This window comes from Spermophilus citellus (assembly GCF_964194105.1).
Source record: "Spermophilus citellus genome assembly, chromosome: 9".
Classification (NCBI taxonomy): domain Eukaryota; kingdom Metazoa; phylum Chordata; class Mammalia; order Rodentia; family Sciuridae; genus Spermophilus; species Spermophilus citellus.
In genome coordinates, this window is record NC_138191.1 from 29,179,005 (window position 1) to 29,202,845 (window position 23,841).

General features: G+C 37.9%; 1 protein-coding gene across 3 annotated transcripts in view; it reads right to left on the reverse strand.

Annotated features, from left to right (window-relative positions):
* NOTCH2 (notch receptor 2) overlaps positions 1–23,841 on the reverse strand; it is a 163,858-nt gene that overhangs the window by 26,114 nt on the left and 113,903 nt on the right. For 2 of the 3 annotated variants that reach the window (XM_081308317.1, XM_081308316.1), the window contains 10 exons: positions 20,316–20,508; positions 18,855–19,000; positions 16,933–17,046; positions 14,018–14,137; positions 13,446–13,598; positions 8,992–9,220; positions 7,800–8,001; positions 4,886–5,039; positions 4,341–4,525; positions 2,614–2,746 (listed from right to left, as the gene is read on the reverse strand). In XM_081308317.1, the coding sequence (XP_081164443.1) occupies positions 2,614–2,746; positions 4,341–4,525; positions 4,886–5,039; positions 7,800–8,001; positions 8,992–9,220; positions 13,446–13,598; positions 14,018–14,137; positions 16,933–17,046; positions 18,855–19,000; positions 20,316–20,508 (1,629 nt within the window). The remainder of the gene's footprint in view (positions 1–2,613; positions 2,747–4,340; positions 4,526–4,885; positions 5,040–7,799; positions 8,002–8,991; positions 9,221–13,445; positions 13,599–14,017; positions 14,138–16,932; positions 17,047–18,854; positions 19,001–20,315; positions 20,509–23,841) is intronic. The other variant, XM_081308318.1, reaches the window with a different exon arrangement.

The following is a 23,841-nucleotide window of genomic DNA, read 5'->3' on the forward strand; positions in this document are numbered from 1 at the left end:
TTACAAATACACATATTATCCAATCCAGCAATTCTATTCCTAAAAAATTATATGTAAGCAAGATAATCCAAATATCTATTACTAGGGCACTGGTTAAGTGAAATATGGTACACCAATAAAAGGAATTCTACAGCATTAAAAAAGTTTGAGAAAGTTCTATATTTTGATATGAAAATATCTCCAAGTTAAAAATGTGTCCAACTTCAAAGTTAAAAAAAAATCTTTATATTTGACTTCCATGTACAAAAAGACATTCTTTTCTTATTTTAATTTTTATTTATTTATTTATTTGTGGTGCTGGGAACTGAACCCAAGGCCTTGTGCATGCAAGGCAAGTACTCTACCAACTGAGCCATATCCCCAGCCTCATAAAGACATTCTGAAGAATACTTAAGAAAAAAAAAAAAAGACACCCTAGGAAAACACACAAGAAACTAAAAGTGATAATTACTTGTTTGTGACACAGAGAGAACTCAGCATGGAGGGAGAGGGACATGGATGGGAAGATGTGTTTTACGCATGCTTTTTCTATGTGTGCATGTATACATTTTTGTCTATGTCCATGTGCATATTTTACTTTATCACCTATTTAGAAGTCAAATGAAAATAAAGTAAAAACAAAACTGATATGTGCTTTTGAGTCTCACAAAATATTTGATATTTAGCAACTGAGAATATATTAACATAAATACCCAGTCTCCCATCAGAATGGAACTACTAGTAATGAACAGATCTATCAAATGAAAATAAATGCAACTTTGGCCTAAAGCAAAATAGTAGGGATGGGCAGAACTGTTAGTTAGTTTTCAAACTAAACAACTAAAATTGTACCCAGGCCAGGATCCAAAGTTGAAAAGGATAGCAAATTAAAAACAGGCATTGTGGTAACTCTCATAATGATGTTATGGAACTTGAGTCTCCTGATATATTCGCCAATTGCCAGATAAGTCAGGATAAATACTGTTCCACACATCTAAACAAGCAAATGTGGTATAATAATTCAATAAATATTAACTAGGATAAACTCAAAGAGATCCACACCAGCACTATTATATTTCGATTGCCAAAAGATAAAGAGAAGCTTGAAAACATGAAGAGAGAAGAGACATATCCCATACAAGGGAGTTTCAATACAAATAAAAGCCAATTTCTCATTAAAATCATGGAAGTGAAAAAGCAGTGGGATAAAATATTCAAAAAGCTGGGATGGGGTGGGAGGAAGGCAGTCAATTATAATAACCAAGAAAGGGTTAGAAAAGATACAAATTTTGTTGCCTTGTGATTTGAACTATTTTGGGCTTAGACAATAAATAAAGAGATCTTGGTATAGTAAGAGATGAATATACATGTATTCTCCCAGATTTCCCAGCTTCCACTGAAGACAGCTGGAGATTATTAAATAATTTTTGATAATACATTGTGAAAGATAGTGATGTATGTCACTTCCAGACTAAGGTAGTGAAGGCTGCTACATGACTCTGCAAGTTTGTCTTTCCTGTGGAAGCCTTGAAGGCCAAATGTTTTAAACCACTTATCTAAAATATATAGAAAAGTAGCACAACACCTAGCAGAGTTTATTTGAATAACCAGAAAAAAAAATAACTCTTGTGTTTAGCTCTTAGATTTGAGGTTTAATAAGCTACCACCACAGCTGTAGCTTGTCCTAAACCAATACAATTCAAAGCAATAAATTAATAATGAACTGGAGTTGACTTCTATTTCTCTTTGAATTATGGATTTCTAGAATAAAGAACAATTCTCCTTTTCACACAACAAATTTTCAAATATTTAGAGGCTGTTTCTCCTAAATTTTCTCTTCCCCTTTAACCTCATTCTTCAATAACTACCCTACTAGTAGTCTTCTATCTTAACTGAGCCAAATTCTGAACTCTAGGACACCAAATTATCAAAATTCATTGACACAAAGATGTAAGACAATATAAATACTTCTCTGAACTTCCAATCTCTTTGACACAGAAGAGAATGAATTTCCCATTATTGTTGATGGCCTTTCACATTTTTTCACAGTTTACTCAGAATACACACAATCATAACTGATCTCTTCTAATAAATAATACTTATTCCTACTTTCTAGGAAATTGCTTGGAGGTTGTTGGTAATGCCCACAGCAGAATGATGCTCTGCATTTATGTAGGCACAGCCTTAGACCAACAGCTTCCTCCTCTGGAATTATAAAAGTAGGCAACTATTTTCATTTCATTCATTCCCTCACCCTATGGAACCAAAAACTAGCTAGCTAAAAAACAAAGCAGATAAATGTTGTATTATTTACTCAAGGGATTAGTAGCTGCTTTTGCTTGAAGCATCAAGGAATCTTGCTGACCAGGATAATTTTGTTACAATGTTATATCAGTTCCATGTTCTGTGTTTTATGAAAAATAAGATTTGAAACAACCAGACCAAATTGAGACTATGAAGCAGAGCTTGCAAGAAATGAAAGAAAAAAAAATATTTGAATTACTAGGGTGCAGAACTAAATGATTGCAGTGAAGCTAGTTTTACTGTCAGTTTTTTTTTTTTTTTTCCACTAAGAATGGATCTGTAACTTAGAGAAAGGCCATGTATGGAAGATGAGTAAGGCTGATTTCATACCCCGAGTGCCTGGTGGACACGAGCACTTGAAATGGTTCACAAGGTCGATGCAGGTGCCTCCATTCTGGCATGGCTGATTCTGGCACTCATCCACTTCATACTCACAGTTGACACCCTGATATCCTGGAATACACTGCCAGGAGGAAGCAAAGGAGAAGAGATTTTGCATCATTAATGGAGACAAACCACGAAGGCAAGGGAGATCTGAAATGTTACTGTGATTCTGTCCCGCTTCTCATTCAGCTCTTTTATGTTTCTCTGGAACCACCATATTCTCTGCTCACCATCTGTGTGGGGTCAAACTCCATCTTACTGGTATTTACCTATTTCTCTTCCAGCCAAACAAGCCACTTTAATGGTAAGGATTGAATATCATGAGGGTTGTTTTCAATATGATTCCTGTGCAAAACTTTTGTTCCTCCTGTGTACTGGTTTTTCCCATTTTTTATATATGCATTCCTTCATATGTCCAAGGACCCTATGACTCAGTCAAATAGCATGTGTGGATGGTAGTAAAGGTATGGCATGTACTGACCTCCAGGTTCAGAAAACTGCATGTACATGTGAGAAACTGACTGAGACAGAAGTAGGGGCAGAAGAAGGTGGCGCTGGCTGGCTGTGGCTGATGTAGGAATTGGAAGGAATTCAGGATTGGTAAAGGAATACAACCCAACAGTACCTTTATTTGAGCAACAGTTCAACAGGCTTGTATGTAGGGGAAGTCCCTTGTGGGATGAGACCATCCAAAAAGGAAGAAGGGTGAAGGAAGAAGAAAAATGAACTCTTGGAGAGAGGGGGATCAGAAAGGGAGGTCAGTGGTACAGGCAATGTCACTCAGCAGCCCAAAAGCAGGAGTCTCTGGTCAGAGAGCTCCTAAGGGCAGCTTTGGCTAGGTCTTTACAGACTAGCGTATATCTCATCTATGACTAGGAAATGTTGGGTATAGTTTTACAGGGTATGCCAGGCAGGTAGCACCTAAACAGTTAAAATTCTGCTTATCTGGGCTATGTTGAAGATAAATGGATGTGTAAACATTTGAGTTTGGCACTGGTAGGCTTCTGAGTTAATGAGTCCCAGACTGGCTGTAAAGAAATAAACAATCTAGGTAACAGTGAAGAAGCAAAGCCTTTTCTGTTGTTTGGCAGTCTGAATTGGTATTGAATTCATGTCTCTGGTGCTTTGTTAACATTTTGCTCTAACCATTAGCCCATACATTAAGACAGTGACATGTTCCTTGAAGATACACAACCAATACACACACGTAACATTTAGCATGGGTACTGTGGAAACAGGATTAGCAACATTTTTTTTTGAGAGAGAGAGAATTATCAGTTGATTGATCAGTGATAGCAGACAAAGGTGACATGGGCCAAACAGGAAAGCCATTCCTCAAAGTGGCTTCTCCTATCTCAACTGATATTCAGGGAAGTTCCAGGGACCACTGTGTGCAGGGGACGGTGTATAATGCACCTTGGAAGTGGCTGTTGGTTCCAAATCCTGGAGCAAGCCTTTTTAGGATCTATTTAAAAATATCTTACTAGGGCAATGCTAATGTATTGCATAGGGAGGCTGAAAAAACAGTGGGATTGGTAAACACTATGATGGTGATTAGTAAAAATCTATAAGTAGTATACATAAGACACAAGCAGCTAAATTTGACACACTAGTGCTCATAACAGCCACACCACCTCCTGGGAGCTCTCTGATCTCTGCTCATTCATCCTTACCTCACATCTGTATCCTCCAAGGAAGTCAATGCAGGTGGCGCCATGCTGGCAGGGATTGGATGCACACTCATCAAGCTGCTTCTCACAGTAGCTCCCAGTGTAGCCCAGCGGGCACTGGCAGTGATGCGTGTTGCCAGCGTCAATACAGATACCTGAGTGCTGGCACAAGCGCTCAACAGGCACAGCTGGGAAACCAGGGGACGAAAAGTCATCACAGAAGAGCACAAGACACACATTGTTCGGAATGACGCATGAGCAAGTGAATCAAAGCTGGCTGATCAGCAAATTTTATTCTTGTCTATTTCTTCACAACTCTCTATACCAGATTTGCATTAAAAAATAAACAAGCCCTAAAAGTGGAATATGCCTTAGAATTTCTTTTTGGGACCTTTAACCCCATTCCTCTACCCTTGCTCCAGAGCTTTACCCATTCACTATTATCCGCCTTTCCCTCTTACCCCACAAGATTAATATTATTAGCCCTAAAATGCCCTTGGTCAGTCAATACTTCAGGGAAAACCTTGAGCCCCAGGGACAGAACTCACCTTTGTGGGCGGCTGCCAATTTACAGGAGACATTGGGCACATCACAGTAAGCACCAGTCCACCCAGATGGACACAGGCACCGGGACTCTGCCTTTTCCTGAACACAAGTACCTTTGTTTTTGCATGGAGAATGACTGCAGAGGTTCACCAGGGCCTGAAGCAGAGACAAGGAAACATATCTATCAAAATCCAAATACCAGAAATGAAGAAAATAAGTTATATTGTATTACAAGAAATCAAAGGAAAGCACACTTAAAAAAAAAGAGAAAGAGAGAGAGACCTCACCCAAGCTCTAAACAAGATCAAGTGTTCCAGATACAGCTCACAATTTTAAAATAGTCTTGGTTTCTCTTAGCTCTGCTATTTAATAAGTTCTTTCCACAGAAGTTTAAGAATTTCAGAAGATCCAATAGGTTAAGTTATTCTCCATAATCTAGACAGGATTATGTCTACATATACAGACACCCTGTAGGGCTAGAAAGAGAGTTAAAGCTGTGCAAAAAGTTCCATTTTCCTTATGCTAATCCTATATGAAACCCATGTGGATCCTGACCAAACCCTGCCTGCAGTGAAGATGGGTAAAAAGATATAAAGTCCATTAATAAACCTAAAACTGCCAAAGAAGTTATTTTATTTATTTTTATTTGTTCTAATTAGTTATACATGACAATAGAATGCATTTTGACACATTTTAACAAATGGAACACAACTTTTCATTCCTCTGGCTGTACATGGTGCAGAGTCATACTGGTAGTGGAGTCATACATGTATATAGGGTAATAATGTCCACCTGATTCCACTATCCTTCCCATACCTATACTGCACTCCTATTCTCCGTCCCCGCTGCTCAATCCAAAGTTCCTTCATTCTTCTGTACCTGCCCCCCCCCCCATTATGGATCAGCATCCACTTATTAGAGAAAACATTCGGCCTTTGTTTTTTTGTGTTTGGCTTATTTCACTTAGCATGATATTTTCCAACTCCATCCACTAACTTGTAAACACCATAATTTGAATCTTCTGTAAGGCTAAGTAATATTCCATGTATATATACCACATTTTCTTTATCCATTCATCTGTTGAAGGGCACTTAAATTGGTCCCATAGTTTAGCTACTGTGAATTGAGCTGCTATAAACATTAATGTGGCTGTGTCCCTGTAGTAAGCTGATTTTAAGTCCTTTGAGTCTAAACCAAGGAGTGGGATAGCTGGGTCAAATGGTGGTTCCATTCCAAGTTTTCTAAGGAATTTCCATACAGCTTTCTATAGTGGTTGCACCAATTTGCAATCCCATCAGTAATGTATGAGTGTATAATTTTCTCTACATCCTCATTAATACTTTGTTGCTTATTAACTGCCATTTTGACTGGAGTGAGATGAAATCTTGGTTTTGTTTTGCACATCTCTAATTGCTAGAGATGATGAACATTTTTTCATATGTATGTTGATCAATTGTATTTCTTCTTCTGTGAAGTGTCCAATCAGTTCCTTAGGCAATTTATTGATTGGGTTACTTGGGGGTTTTTTGTTGTTGTTATTGTTTTTGTTCTAGTGCCTAAGTCTTTGATCCATTTTGAGTTGATTTTTGTGCAGGGTAAGAGATAGAGGTTTAATTTCATTTTGCTTCATATGGATTTCAGTTTTGCCAGCACTATTTGTTGAATAGGCTATCTTTTCTCCGATATGCTTTTTAAAATTTTTTTTGTAGTTGTAGATGGACAGCATGCCTTTATTTGTCTATTTTTATGTAGACCCAGGACCTCACATGTGCTAGGCAAATGCTCTGCCACTGAGCCACAGCTCCAGTCACACCAATATGTTTTTAGAGCCTTTGTCTAGTATGAGATAACCATATTTATGTGGGTATGTCTCTGTGTCTTCTATTCTCAACTATTGGTATACATGTCTATTTTGGTGCCAATACCATGGCTGAAAGAAAAGGCCATTGGAGGGAGGGAAGACTGCACCTCCAGCACTGCCATTCACCCTACGAGAGTGAGCATGAGCCCCTTGAAGAATGTTTGCTGGATCCAATCAGCACCAACCTGCTCAACATGAAGGTAGTTGTTTGCACATCCAATATAACCGAAGCCTTACTGAAATGCACCTGTAAATCAGGTTACATTTTGCCATTTATTCCAAAGTTCTTTGAAGTCTGTTGTTCTTTGATTGTTGAAGAGGTACTGTTTGGTACATATCTTTTTTTTTTTTTTGTACCAAGGATTGAACTCAGGGGCAAGCAACCACTGAGCCACATCCGCAGCCCTATTTTGTATTTTATTTAGAGACAGGGTTTCACTGAGTTGTTTAGCACCTCACTTCAGCTGAGATTGGCTTTGAACTTGCGATCCTCATGCCTCAACCTCCTGAGTGGCTGGGATTACAGGCATGTGCCACCACAATGCCTCTTGGTGGCTCAGTTTCTCTTCCATGAATTGAAAGTTTAGAGTAATCACTTATGGGGACTTTGCCATCTTAAGATTCTATGAAAATGTATAATTATATATTTGAATTTTAAAGGTACATAAATAGTTTGGTTTTATGAATTCTACATTGGAAGACATGATAATTGCTACTATACTCTTAGATGTTGTACCTGAACTTTAAAGATGGCATTTTGATATTCTTTCTCCTCTTGTACTTCCAATGTAAAATGTATCTACGTGCTTGCTTCCCTTGTGTATTTTTCTGCAGTTCTTGGTCAGTCTCTTAAGACAATCTTAGTTTGCTGATTCATATCGTGCTGCCTGCATCACCAGTTTGAAACCTACTAATAAGTTACCAGATTCATCTCAGGGAGACCCCTAGAACTGTGATTTCCTCTTTTAAAAGGGGCTTATTTTACCTAGAAAGGGAACAGGTATAATACTCAGCTACTCTGGGAGAACTGAGTGAGTGGACAGGAAACTAATTACCTGACAGTTTTTTCCAGTGTAGCCCAAGGGGCAGGTGCAGCGGTAGGTACCCAGACCATCAATACATGTTCCCTCATTCAGGCATGGATGAGAGTTGCATTCATTGATCTCATGGAGGCAGAAGGGACCAGTGAAGCCCACAGGGCACAAGCAGGAGAAGGAGTTAATTCCATCAACACATGTGCCACCATTGAAGCAAGAACTGAGGAGCAAATGGGCAGGAAGGCAACATTAGCTATGTATTGGTTCCTCTGACCGGCTCTTTTAAAAACAAGGTTTAAAAATCTAAGTTGCAAATACCCCTGAGCATCTCAAACTCCTATATCCAATAAATTTTACTTTCTTTCAAACTGGATGTCAGAAGCCCTGAGTGCCAACTTCCTTTCTATACCCAAAGGCTTAGGAGCATTTAAAAGGCTGTGCTTACTCTAGATTCCTGGAGAATGTGAGGTTTTCCACAATTCTGACTCTCCATATATTATTATTATTTTTAATCAACTAAGTCAATTTACTTTATATTGCAATTTACTTTATATTTTTGGGGGGGATTCTAGGGATTGAATTCAGGGGCACTCAACCACTGAGCCACATCCCCAGCCCTGTTTTGTATTTTATTTAGAGACAGGGTCTCAATGAGTTGCTTAGCACCTCGCTTTTGCTGAGGCTGGCTTTGAACTCACGATCCTCCTGCCTCAGCTTCTGAGCTGCTGGGATTACAGGTGTGAAGCACCATGCCTGGCTTCAATTTACTTCATATAAAAAATGCCAGATAAATAGCTTTTAAGTTTAGACTTCTTTATGAAAGAGAAACAGAACAAACATGTTGATAATATAATAAAAATAAATGGAACAGACTTCCCAGAAAGTCCTTAAACAGTGGTAACAAATCTGCCAAGGAATAGGAATTCTTAGATCAACTGCCGTTGAAATGAATAAGAACAAAGAGAGAATGGAATTATAGTTCCTACTATTATTCCCTAAGTAAGAAATAAATGCTGGCCTATCTATCCCACTAAGTTTATCTACCTTCAACCTTCTTTCAGGAATTGGGAATAGGCAATGAGAGATGACTAGAATAGGAGCCAAGGGGAGGTCCCATCCCTGCCCCACGATCCTAGCACTACACTCTTAAGTTCCTCTGCTTTCTTTCCTTTCCACATAAGATGCTGATGCCCAATGCACAGCCACTCACCTCTCAGTGCATTCATCAATGTTGTTCTCACAGTGGACTCCATCGAATCCTGCCTGGCACTTGCAGGTGTAACTGTTGACATAGTCAGAGCAGGTCCCTCCATTCTTACAGGGTTCACTCAGACACTCATTCATGTCTGTCTGGCACTTATCCCCAGTAAATCCAGGAAGGCAGAGGCAGGAGAAAGTGTTCACTCCATCCACACAGGAACCTCCATTCTGGCAAGGATCTAAACCATTATAAAAGAGTTATGATTTGGAACAGCAGCACCAAGTTCACCTTAAGACTGGTGAAGGTGAATGATCTCATGCTAAGGACAGCACAATTCTGACTTCTGTCTTTGACCTCTATCCATCTATTCTGCCCTGATTTCCCCATTTATGAAAATAAATTCAGTAACATTTGCCTGAGATTTTTAAATTTTATGGTAATTGGGATACACGGTCATCTAATCACCCCTAACAAATTTGTAATATTAGTATAGTCATAAAACTTGCATTGGTCTTTCATACACTGACAAACTAAATATGTGATCCAACACACAGCTCATCAGAAATATTTATCAATATTTTCAAAGGTATATGTAGAGGCTGAACAGATGAACAAAGAATTATACGTATATATGGGTATATCTACATATATAAACATATATTATATATTTATTCCAGAAATATTAAATAAATTAATCATCCCTCTGTTCTTCTCTTTTTCACTATTTTCATTTATCTCTTTATTACTATGTGTTTTAGATTTAGGTAGCATTAGGAAATATACTTTTAAAAACAATTTTAAAAATCACATAGTTTGATCTTAGAATAGTTTATGCTTACAGAAATTAAATAACAAGTCTATTCCTGAGTGACATGATGGAGAGTTAGGCCTACTTTTTCTTCTTGTAGGTGCAGGGTCTCTGGTCTAATGCCTAGGTCCTTGATCCATTTTGAGTTGAGTTTTGTGCAGGGTAAGAGACAGGGGTTCAATTTCAATCTACTTTATAAGGATTTCCAGTTTTCCCAGCATTATTTGTTAAAGAGGCTATTTTTTCTCCAATGTATGTTTATGACATCTTTCTCTAGTATGAGATAACTATATATTTGTGTGTCTATCTGTGTCTTCTATTCTGTTCCAATGATCTTCAAGTCTATTTTTATGTCAATACCATGTCATTTTTATTACTATAGTTCTGTAGTAAAATTTAAAGTCTTGTATTTAAAGTCTTCTGCATTACTTTTCTTGCTAAGGATTGTTTTGGCTATTCTGGGCCTCTTATTTTTCCAAATAAATTTCATGTTTTTTTTTTAATTTTTAGTTGTACATAGACACAGTATCTTTATTTTGTTTATTTATTTATTTATTTATTTTTTGTGGTGCTGAGGATCAAACCCAGTGACTTACATGTGGGAGGCAAGTGCTCTGCCACTGAGTTACAACCTCAGCCCCTAAATCTAATGTTTTAAAAACAAATTTAAAAATCACACAGCTTGATCTTAGAATACTTGATGCTCACAGAAATTAATTAACAAGCCTGTTCCTGAATGACATGATGGACAGTTCTATAAAGAAGGTCCTTGGAATTTTAATGGAAATTGCCTTATATCTGTATAGCACTTCTGGTAGATTGCCATTCTGACAATATTAATTCTGCCTATCCAAGAACATGGGAGATCTTTCCATTTCTTAAGGTCTCCTTCAATTTCTTTCTTTAGTGCTCTACAGTTTTCATTCTAGAGGTCTTTCACCTCTTTTTTTAGATTGAGTTCGAAGTCCCAACTCTCCATCATGTCATTTCAGGAGCAAACTTCCTCAATAAGAATCCTAAAACACAAGAAGTAAAATCAAGAAGCAATCAAAGGGATGGTATCAAACTAAAAAGCTTTTTCACAGCAAAAGAAGCAATCAAAAACTTGAACAGAGAGCCTACAGAATGGGAAAAAAATCTTTACCACCTGCACCTCAGAGCATTGATCTCTAGGATATATAAAGAACTCAAAAATCTTAACATCAAAAATCCAAATAACCCAATCAGTAAATGGGCAAAGGAACTGAATAGGCACTTCACAGAAAGGAAACATAAATGGTCAAAATATATATGAAAAAAAGTTCAACATCTCTAGCAATTAAGAGAAATGCAAATTAAAACCACACTGAGATTCCATCTCACTCTAGTCAGAATGGCAATTATCAAGAATATTAGTAACAATAAATGTTGGTGAAGATGTCGGGGAAAAGGTACACTCATACATTGCTGTTGGGACTGAAAATTGGTGCAACCACTATGGAAACCAGTATGGAAATTTCTCAGAAAACTTGGAATGGAACCACTATTTTACCCAGCTATCCTTGACTCCTTGGTTTATACCCTAAAGACTTAAAATCAGCATGCCATAGTGACATTGATGTTTATAGCAGCTCAATTCACACTACCAAGCTACAGAACAAACCTAGGTGCTCTTCAAGAGACGAATGGATAAATAAAATATGATATATATATATATACATACACACACACACACACACACAATGAAATATTTCTCAGCCATAAAGAAGAATGAAATTATGGCATTTGAGGGTAAATGAATGCAACTTATTATGCTAAGTGAAATAAACCAATCCCCCCAAAACCAGAGGTCAAATGTTCTCTCTGGTATGTGGATATTAACCCATAACAAAGGAGAGTATGGAGGGGAAGAATAGAAGTTCACTAGATTAAAAAGGGGAATAAAAAGAAGGGAGGATGGATGGAAATAGGAAAGACAGTAGAATAAATTGGGCATAACTTTCCTATGCTCATATATTAATACATGATCAATGTAACTCCACATCATGTACAATCAGAATAATGGGATCCTAATTGAAATTGGTTGCACTCCACATATGTATAATATGTCAGAATACACCCTACTGTCATGTATATCTAAAAACAATGAAGAAAAAAGAAAGAAATTAATCAACAAAATTTGAGCTAATATCATGCCATGGCCCTCCACAATATAGATAGCATACAAACCAGAATAAGAAAATCAAGATAGAGTTACTGTGCTTAAGGATCTTAAAAATATAATTGCAGGGCTGGGGTTGTAATTCAGTGGTAGAGTGCATGCGTGAGGCACTGGGTTCGATCCTCAGCACCACATAAAGATAAACAAATAAAATAAAGGCATTCTGTTCCATCTACAACTAACCCCCCCAAAAAATTTAAAAAATATATATAATTGCAAAGACAAGTCATAAATTTAAAATGAAAATTCAACATGAGTAAAATGCCCCTACTTTGTGAGAGGGACATTTAAATACCTCATATTTGTTTTAAATAATGACTGAGTCTAATTACAATTAGAGGAATTATAAAAATATTTTAACCTTTCTTAACCACAGTACACAATACTATAATTTCCACAGACTCCCACAAGAAACTCACCATAATTTACTGAATTGTTTCAAACTCCTTGTAAACATTGCTGGTCCCACTTCATATAAGAAAGTTAAAGTACTGTATATTTATTTGATAGTTAATGTGAGAAAGGCATCCAAATAGTTTTATTTAATTCTCTAATTTCTCCATTAATTGACTCTTAGACATATTTTTTCCCACTATTTGCCACAAAATGTTAAAATTATTTGTCTACATATCTTTCTTCCCCAGTAAGAAATGAGCTTCATAAAGGTTGTGACTAGGTCTAATTTATCTTTGGACTGCCATCTACAAGCTTGTTGTTCACAGATCTTATGAACACTAAAAGTTCAATAAAGATTATACTATGATTGACTCTATACTACCATATTTAGCAACCTAGATAAATTAGACTAATTCTTTGAAAAATACATTTTACCAAAGCTTAATAAAAAACAGCCTATATATCACTATTCATCAACAGAGCAAAATAACCTATTACTATGAACATTATGGACAAGTCTCAAATATTATGCTTACTGAAACAAGTCAAAATCTCTAAACAGAAAGTATGTTTATATGATTGCATGCATTTAAAATGGTAAAATATGCCAATTAATCTACAGTGACAAAGGAGATCTGTGGTTGTACGGGATAAGAAAGTAGAGGGATTAAATTACAAAGGTATACATTAAGAGGGACAAATCAGTGTATCATAAATGATGGCTTTTGTTATCATATGCCAAAACTTGATAAAATATACACTTAAATATTTGCAGTTTACTGCATGTTAATTGTCACTCAGAAATACGTAAAAGGAAAACTACCATAGCATTGTCTCCATCTTGTCAATATTCAAAACATCATAGAGAAGTGCTTAAAAGAAATTCGTTTGTTTTGATTCCTAAAGACACTAGCTTCTAAAGAAGATATTAAACTAACAGTGTTAAAAATACTCAATAAATGACTGGTATGGCTGACATCAGTATAAGAGGCAGTGGCCTCTTCTGAATTCATCTGCTCTGTTCCCTGAGAGATTTCCTCTCCCTTGGGGCATACTCACTGGCAAGGCAGTCATCGATGTCCTCCTCACAGTCCATACCACTGAATCCTGGAGGACACTCACACATGTAGCTGCCCTGGGTGTTATGACAGAGACCATGGTTCATGCAGGGCTTGGAGACACACTCATCAATGTCAATCGTACACCTCTGACCTAGAAAAAAACACCAATGAACAACTAGTTTTTGGAAGCTGATTCCTGTAGTAATCTGTGGAGCCTGAGCTTAGGTGGGATGGGTAAAGCTACTCCAAGGACACCCTGGTTGATCTCAGGATTTGGGAAGACCCAAGAAAACATCTATATTCCGGAAAGGCTAATGCCATCATGCTAAAATTCTCTGTAGAAAGAACATCAGGGTTTGAGAGTCTCTGTGGAGTCTACAGCCACTAGAGGGCCCCAAAGGACAATGGAAAGGCTTTTTGCACCATTCCAGTTACCAGCTCCAGGACAGAGTTCTTGACAAAGATGGACCAGCCTCAGAAGATCAAAGTCTTTTATGTCATCTGATGATGACCTGACCACTTTAAAGTTCAGAACACATATGCCTGACTCCTCCATCTTCATGTTATTACCTTGCCAGCCAGGAGCACACAAGCAGGTGTAACTCTCAAAATTCGGTGCCTCTTTACAAACAGCAGCATTCTCACAAGGGTTTGGGGAACAGGGAGCCAACACAGTTTGACAATTTTTGCCTGAAAAGCAAATGACAGTTTGTGACAGAGAACTTGCCAAGTAAACCAACGTTTTCCCAAATAGTACACCCAGAATTCCTCGGAATTCAAGTTTAAAGTAGTCATTAAGAGACTATGGGCTGGGTGTGGTGGTGCACCCCTTTAATCCCTGCAATTTGGGAGGCCAGGGCAAGAAGATCATAAGTTCAAGGCCAATCTGGGCAATTTAGCAAGAACCCACTTAAAGATAAAAAATAAGGAAGGCTGGGCATGTAGCTCAGTGGTAGAGTGTCTATGGGTTCAACCATGTTGGGGAGGGGAATCCTTTGGAATCTGAGAGACTCTTAGTCCTTTCAATCTTGGTCTGACATTGCTAACTTGTGAACCTGGGCAGGTTACTTCTCTTCTCTTACTCATATAAAGAGAATGAGACCAATATATAACTCAAAGAGAATTTTTGAGGATTAAATTTAAAAAATGCACACAAAGTCCTTATTAGCACACATCCTGGTGCATAGAGAGTATTCAATTACTGTTAGGCTGCTACTAATTTTGCTATTATCATCACAAGTGGTTCCATGGATTTGGACACCTGCATTCATCAGATGAGATAATTTTTGCATTTCCATAGTTAAGATTCAGCTGCGCTGAAGCTCAGCCTCACAGACTGAACCATGGCCTCCTGCTCCTCCAACCTCAGCTGAACTGTTCCAGGGAATGGGTTAACTGGAAGGCAATGGGCACTACTGTACAAGTAGAAGACAGTGGAGCAGCTCTGATTGCCAGGCAAGCTGACTCCTTATAATGTATGAATATGACACTGGTATCTGCCCACCACTTCCTACTTTAGTATATTAGATATAAACTCACAGCAAGAAATAATTAAATAGGAACGCTATTATTAAAAAGGGATGAGGTTTTTACTTTATTTTTTGTAGTGCCAGGGATCAGATCCAGGGCTTCACACATGCCAGGCAAGCACTCTACCACTGAGCTACATCCCCAGCTAGATGAGGTTTTTTTGTTTTTCTTTTTGTTTTTTTTTTAAATTTTAAAGTTTTGTACTCAGGGAAAAAAAATCACCAAATGTTCACCAAAATATCTCAAACCCACTTTTAAAAAGTTGGAGAATAGTGGCTTATAAGGGTGCTTGGTTCCCTTATGCTGGGCAAACCTGACAAAGCTTACAGCCTTTAACCACGCACAACTACAAGGCTTATCTGCATAGTTGTGTTCAGTCAGGCTCACTCTCCATTGTAAATTTTTTAAACAAGGATGCTAAAGAAAAATCAATATCCAGCAAAAAGCCAAATATATCAGTGCAGCTGAAAAGCATGATGAGAAAACAGATCATCTGCAGATGAGCTGTACACCTAAGATACACAGCAAGTAAGTCCCCAAAGTGGCTGAGCACAGTGACACCTGTGTATATCCACAGCTGTCCATTCTCAGGCTTTGTGGCTGTGAGATATTTGGGGGTTTTTTTGGAGGGAGGGAGTAAGGGGACGGTACCAAGGACTGAACCCCAGGGCACTTAACCACTGAGCCACATCCTAGCCCTTTTTGTATTTTATTTAGAGACAGGGCCTCATTAAGTTGCTTAGGGCCTCACTCAGTTGCTGAGCCTGTGTTTGAACTCACAATCCTCCTGCCTCAGCCTCCCAGGCTGCTGGGATTACAGGTGTGTGCCACTGCATCCAATGTGAGATGTCTTTTTGCTACCAACAAATGAGATCAACAAGCCTCTGGAATGACGTTATTTGTACTTTCTTTGTCTAGAGACAGGATCTTTTATAACTTTGAGTTTATGAGCCAGGAGGGTTAAATGCAATTTCCCTACATTACCACTTCTTCTAAGGAGCAAAGGTAACAAGTCTTTCAGTCATGCTTGTGGCCATCCTGCTGCTCTGCACAGCCCAGTCACCATGAACTGCTGCGGCTAACTGCCCAAGACCCAGGGAATGACAGGTCTGGTGTGTTCCTGCCTGCATGCTGTGCACTGCTCCAACAGGCAAAGCCACAGTTGTGTCTGTTCCTCATGGATGAAGAAAATGGACGACAAGGAGGTGAGCAAGGCATACAAGTGCAACCACCATGCAATGGCAATGAGGACATAGGAGAAAACAGGAAGAATGTCCAAAGTGCCAAATATACCTACCAAAACAGAACAGCTGAGGTCAACTGAAATCACACTTTTGTCTTCTCTGTGTGAAAGAGGCATTCAGGGGACAATATTTCTGAGTGAGACTGACATTTGAATGTTAGGATTAGAATGGCAGTTAACAGGAAAACCTTCAGATTCAGAGATTTATGGGCAAATGCTCTATCTCCTACTTATCTTCGTGAGACAGGAAATTCTACATTGTAGAATTATTGAAGACAAGATTAAATAACCCAAAATATAAAAAGTGTTGGAGAACTGTGGGTGTTAACTCAGTGGCAGAGCACTTGCCTAGCATATGTGATGCCCTGGAATTCAATCTCCAGGACAAACAACAACAATAAAACAGTGTCTGTCTGACATAGTTCATCAAAACACAGGGTCCATTCAAATGATGAACTAAGTCCATCAGCTACATACCAGATTCCAGTCAGATATAAAGTCCAAACACTAAAGCATTAAGAAGACCAATGTATTTCCCCATCAAATTTTCCGAACTCAGGTTGCAGTCAGTGAGGGCAGGAAGGACACCCAGGCAGTGATTCCTCGAGCAGCATCACGGCCCCACAGACCTGCCTCACTGAAGCTCACAGTGCTCACTGACCTGGCTTGGTCAAACATCCCTATGCTCACCGCAGGCACCTACAGCACCCACCTGTGTAGGGCAGCACACAGTGGCAAGTATAGCCACTAACATCATCAAAGCAGGTCCCCTGGTTCAGACAAGGATTTGAGGCACATTCATCAATATTCACCTGGCAGTTGTGGCCTGTAGGCAGAAAAGTGAAAACCACACACACACACAGTGACTTTCTGTCAGCCTCCTCTTTACCTCAATGACCAACCAGTTCTCTCGGTGGTAAAAATTAAACACCTCTGAAATGGCACTCATTGTTTCAGACCATTGGAACACCTGCTTATTCATTTTGGTCATATGTCCCTGGCATATAGTCAGTCAGTGAATGATCAATCGGTCAAAAGATGAAAGTAATAACAGTTTATTCTAATGGCCTGAAAGCCTATTACTCCTCCAATTACAAGTAGTTTCTTAATAATAAACCAAGATGCTAAGGGTTGAAACATTTGTTATCTTATATAAACATAGGCCTTTTTATGCAAAGTTTCTGGTCAGCAAAAAAGAAAATGTTTTTGAATACATAATCAAAGCCTCTGATTTATGCCCACTTTCATTTGCATAGTCTCTACCATCAATGGGGTACTTCTGAAGTCAAAAAATTGTTTTTCTCCTGATTCAAAGCATGACATTTAATCCCACTAAATAATGGATAAAAGCAACAAAAGATCAATAGATATAGGATAGTACCCAATATTGCCTACCTTTTGCATTTCTGGTAAAGTTTCACACAAAAAATAGAAAAACTACAGCACAGTAAAGGAGAAATTGATTATCTAGGAGTATAGAGAACTGGGCTCAGTTGTGCTCTAATACTAACTGGGCATAAGAAGTTGGATTTTACATTTTGAGTTTTAGTTTACTCACTGATATAAAGAAAGGTGCCTTTGTATCTACAAATTTCTTTGCAAATGTAATGCAATATATCAGAAAATGACTGAAATAGGTCTCAGAAAAATTTCAGTTACAGTTTAAGTATCATCTAAAATGCTTAACACCAGAATTGTTTTAGAATTTGGATTTTTTGGATTTTGTATACTTGCATACAGATAATGAGACTAAGTCTAAACCAAAAAAAAAAAAAAAAAAGTCAAATTTGTTTCATAAACACACATAGCCTGAAGATAATTCCATATAATATTTCTAATGAACCTGTATTTTTTCTTTGACCTGTCATATGAGGTTGAGTGTGAAATTCTCCAAATATGGCAGCATGCTGGTGCTAGGAAAGTTTCAGATATTTGAGCATTTTGGATTTTTGGATTAGGGATGCTTAATCTGTAATCAAATAAAGTGTCTCTAAAACATGCTGATATAACATAATAGCCAATCACGGTTTTTGAGTGAAGAAATCAATGGGTAATGTAAGCATAAATATAAATGATCTACCCATATATTTATCTCTCATGAGTTTCCAAGTGAAAACTTACAATAGTGCAAATACAAGCGTGAACTCAAAAAAAAAAGGCTTATACAATTTCACTGCTATGCATTTTTCCAAAAGGCAATAAAAAACTAAGTAAAAATACCTTGATGTATGAAAGAATTTATGAGAATGCTCCAAACACAGAGCTGAGGCTGTGATGTTGCTACCCTAACTATAGAAAGCAAAATATTATATTTCTATAGAGCTATTTGAATTACCATAGAATAAAACCTAGACCAATGACCCTACAATTAGGCACTTGTCCAAAGCTGTGTGAGTCTTAACTGAGCATCTTAAATATGAACTGCTTTAACAGCTTGCCTCTCTGTCAGGCTGAAGGCAGAAATTTTATCTATACAAGTAATTTTTCCTCCCCCAAATGTCTCATAAATACTAATTCCTCCATGTTTGCCATATGAATGAATGAATGAATGAGAAAAACAGAAATGGAAAGAACTGAGCCAAGTAGTATGCAATAAGACAACAACAGACATAAAAGATGTACTTTTGTTTTCACCTTTAAAGCCCTTCTTGCAAGTGCACTTATATCCATTCACCAGATTGTCACAAGTTCCTCCATTTTGGCATGGGTTAGAAAGACATTCATTTTTGTCCACTTCACAGTTGGTGCCAATCCATCCTGCATCACAAAGGCACTTATATCTAAAAGAAGACCCCACAAAAATGTACAGTACAGTCAGAGAATAAAATAAAGGAGTTGGTGATGAAATGAGGGGGCAGGAGCTCTTTAGTAAGGTAATCTCATATTCTTCTGTGACTCTATTACATAGTCATTGGACCCATCTGGTATGTTCAGTAAAGAGACCTATGTAGTGCTTCCCTAGCTCACCAAGAAGCTAGTGAAATTAATTAATTATAGTGAATTTCATATATAAACAATGGCTGGGTCATATATATATTGGGCCACTCTGCAGGAAACACTAAAATGAATAATTTACAAAACTAATTTTATTACACATAAATCTAAGGTAAAACAAACCTTAAGATCCCTAGTTTGTATTGCAAAACAGACACCTGGAAATAAGACAGTAGCAAAGACTTTAAGACACAATGAATAACCCCCTGGATGTCTTACATCTGAGTCTTGCTTTACTCTGCCTCAGAAAGCACCCAGGGTGTTGATCAAGAAAGAGCATAAAATAAAGGCATCTGAAATATACAGTATCATACTTGAATATCAGTATCACTTAGAGAGTGCTATCAGGAAATGATAGCTATGTTTCACAGGAGATTTGTGGAAAAAGGGTAGATGGAAGGGGTATTTTTAAGGATGTCATACTCTGAGACATGAATACCAAGTTAACTCATTTTAAAAAAAACTTTATTTCCTAAAACACTCTCATTCTTTCACCTATTGTAAGTGTGGAAAATGGCAATGTCTAAAACCGTGTCTTATGGCAAGCACAATAAAAGTGAAGACCTTCTCAGAGAACCTAAGGTTACTCTGTGGTTCTAAAAATTACCAATACATTACACAACTCTGAGGGACATGCCAACTGCAAATGTTTTATCAGAATCATGTCTAAAGTTGGCTGAACCAGTTCCACTCCAGAGTACACACAAGTACTATGATGAACAAAGGTAGGCTGTGTTTAAAAAGTCATTAAAAAATGATGCTAGAAATTCCTCAGAACTCAATCTTGTAATAAGTTCTAAAACACAATTGCCAAAGACTCATGAAATAGGCCTGGACTCCTCCCATGAGGTCCTTACACTACTTATGTAAAAGAGACAATCCTCCTTACTTTCTTCCCAGGTCCTCCACCATGGAAGGCAGGGTTAGCTTCCATAGACAAAGTGATAAATTAGAAGAGTTTGTGGCAGACTACTAAAACCTTCAGCCAAATTGCAGGACAAGTATCCATATGACTTCTGCAGGCTATCACCAACGCCAAAAGCCAAATGGCTTGACATAGGTCAACAGACAGGAACCTGACAACATATGGCAGCTACTCACCCACTGAGGCCCCCAGTACAGTTGCCATGGATGCAGGGACTGCTCAGGCACTCATTCACCTGAGAGTAGCAGCTGGGGTGATGAGGCCCCTCGGGGCACATGCAGCGGAAACCATTCACATCATTGATACACGTTGCACCCTTGCGACAAGGATTGGAGGCACACTCATCAATGTCGATGTTACATCTCTGCCCTGCAGAGAAGGGGATGCTGTTACTCAAATCCCAGATATTCAGGAGCAGATCCAGAACTGATATACACACAGGATGACACTCTTCATCTGCACAAGCTATGAGGTGCCTTGGGACACCAAATGTTAAGGTTTAAGGAATAGTTACTGGGAGGTGGAGTTGACCTAGTTGTTCTGTGCGTGTATGCATATGTAACAACAGTACATCCCACTATCATGTATGATTATAATGTACCAATAAAAAAACATTTAAGTAATGAGACACTCAAGAGCACTTAATACCATTCAAGGAAGTTGCAGGGGGCACTGGCAGTTGTTAATGAAGAAAAGTTAACACAAGAAAAATGCTATACCATGTTGTCATGTATTTCTTTCCATTTTCAACTTAGAAATGGAGAAACCTCACAAGGTTTGAAGAGAACCTCAGAGGTCAGCAAAGATGGCTGCTCCTGATGCTGCTGCTGTAAGCACACTCCCAGAAGCCTCTGGAATGTGCTTTCCACTGGCTTACCACTAATTCACTTTTCAGTTAGTCAACTGAATGAGGTGAGCTAGAATGCTATGTCAATGGACTATTACCTATGGTGAACTAGAATGCTTAAGTCAATGGACTATTAACTTAGTTTAATGATGAAATTGATTAAAAAGAAAGGCATTTTGTTTTGATTCTTAAGAGTATCATTTACTCCATTTTCTGCCTCAGAAAGTAGAGTTTCTAAACATAATTTTACGGCTCCCTAAAAACTAAGAAAACACCATTATCTCTCAGTCTAAATAATGGTTCTCAAACTTTAATGTGCAAAATAGCCACTTAAAGTTCTTGCTCAAAATGAGATCCTTAGGCCCTACTGCATAGATTGTGATGGGTGGGGCCCAACAGCCACATTTTAAAACATGCGGGTGGTTCAAACATTAGGTTAAGAAATTCTGCACTAAACAATTATATTTTTCATTCTTTAACAATGTTGATAGATGCTGGGAGTACGTGAAACTGAAGTGAGTGTGTTCTTCTTCCAAGCCATACCCAAGATTGAACTTTGAAAAGAAGTCTGCAATAGCCTAGTTCTTCGCTGTCATTTGGGTGAATAATGTGACAATGGGCCAGTTATACAAGTGTTTTTATTTGTTAAATTTATAATAATTGAGATTTGACTATATATTTTTAAATGATGTGAAATTTTTAAATTGCCCATAATTTTGTAAATAAATGGAATCAAGCAACTGCCATGAACATATGAATTACCAAGAATACAATTTTCTGACTCAGATAAAAAATACACATTTTTTTTTAAATATAAGAAAGAGCAACCCTGCATTTAGAACAGGAAATTCCAAATGAAATAGACACACACCCTTTAAAGTATGGGTATTAACATTTTTTTCACTCTCTGTTGCTCTCTAAACCATTATTGGTGGTTCTTGTGGTAAAGACCCATAATCTGGAAGTGGATGCTATTTTTCTCTAAGTGTTTTATTAATAACTCGTTTTAAAATGCTATTTCCTTGGCCTTGACCACTGATTCTTTTAGATGTTTGCCAATGGCACCAAAATATGAACCACAGCTCTTCAACTGCTAGGCTGTCCATGGCTTGCAATCCAGTAGAGTATGAAAGGAAACAGCCTTTCCACTTGTGGTCCTTTTTGGGAAGCATCTCCACAGATGCTCTCAAGTTTTCTTCATTCATTTTTGTTTGTTTGTTTGTTTGTTTGTTTTTGGCTTTGTTTTATTTTGTTGAGAGATGGTGTCTCACTATGCAATCCAGGCTAGTGTTCAAATCTTGGGCTCAAGCAATCCTTCCACCTCAGCCTCTTGAGTCTCTCCTCTCCTCTGCCCTCCCGTTCCTTTCCCTCTCTTTTTTCTTTGCAGTGCTGGTCATCAAACTTGGGGCCTTGTACATGCTGGGCAAATATTCTACCACTGAACTACATCCCCAGCCCTTCATTTGCTTTAAAATTCTTCCCAGAACAAATTTTCAAGCAATCTTTTTATGAGAGTTTTAAGTGGCTTGTGCAGTCTTCAGCAGTAGCTCCACCAGAAAGGTCATGCCTTCGTGGAATGTCCACAGAGCACCAAAAATGCTCAGTGTGAATCATGTCTGTTGTGGGGCTCAGCAATTTTTTTTAAATATATTTTTTTAGGGGCTGGGGTTGTGGCTTAGTGGTAGAGGGCTTGCCTGTGAGGTGCTAGGTTTGATCCTTGGCACCACATAAAAACAAATAAATAAAACAAAGATATATATCTTTTTTTTAGTTGTAGTTGGGCACAATATCTTTGTTTTATTTATTTGTTTTTATGTAGTGCCAAGGATCAAACCCAGTGCCTCACATGTGTTAGGCAAGCCCTCTACCACTGAGCCACAACTCTAGTCCCCGGCTCAGCAATTACTGAAATGAGAAGTTACCCTGTCTTTCCTACTTGGTAGGTACTTGATGAATTCTCAGTGAACTGGTGTTTAGTCCAGGCATTAGGGTCTGGGTTGAATAAGAGAAGTGCTTTATTTTGAGTACAATTTACTCAACTCATTCATCCAGCAACATTTATTGAGTATTCTTCTGTGCTAGATATTGCTAGAAGGATAATAAAGGGAAGTTCCTGCCTTCTGAGAATTCACAGCCCTCTCTGCAACTTACTAGCTAAGGATATGGGCATATCAAGCTCTGTCTCTCAGCTGCCTTATTTATTAAATGAGGATGGCAGAATTTCCTTTCTGGACTATTGGAGAATTCAAGATAATGAATGTGGTGCTATGTAAAACTGAAAAGTAGTTCACAGGATTATCACATGATTCCTTTCTTTCTCCCATTTATTCAAAAAGTTTCAAGAAATCCTTTTTGAATAGAACAGAGAACTTAGTCTTACAGAAAGAAAAAACAAAAACAAAACCATCCCTTAAGTCTTTTAAAGCTGTTATTAAAATAATAGGGGGAATGTATTAAATTAAAACAGGGGAAAGAATAAAACACTTTACCACATTTACCACTCGTGAGTATATACCACAGTCATCTTAGATATTTTCAGCTACTGATTTAAAAAAAAAAAAATGTCAGACACAGAAAACAGTTCCAAGAACAGGGTACCGCCCAGTAATCAAAACATTCCATTTCTTGGTTATGCAGTTTCATACTTTACCTTAAGTTTATTTAGAATATTTTTAGCCCTATGCGCCCTCCCTCCTTGACCTTGCTGGGTTGCTGAATGTTAAAAAGAGAAAGAATATGATGCACTGACATTTGAGAAAACTAAATAAGTCTTATATAAATCCACAAATTAACCAGGGCTCTGGGATCAGATGTCTGGGGTAGAATCCTAGTACACCGATAATATCACTTCACCT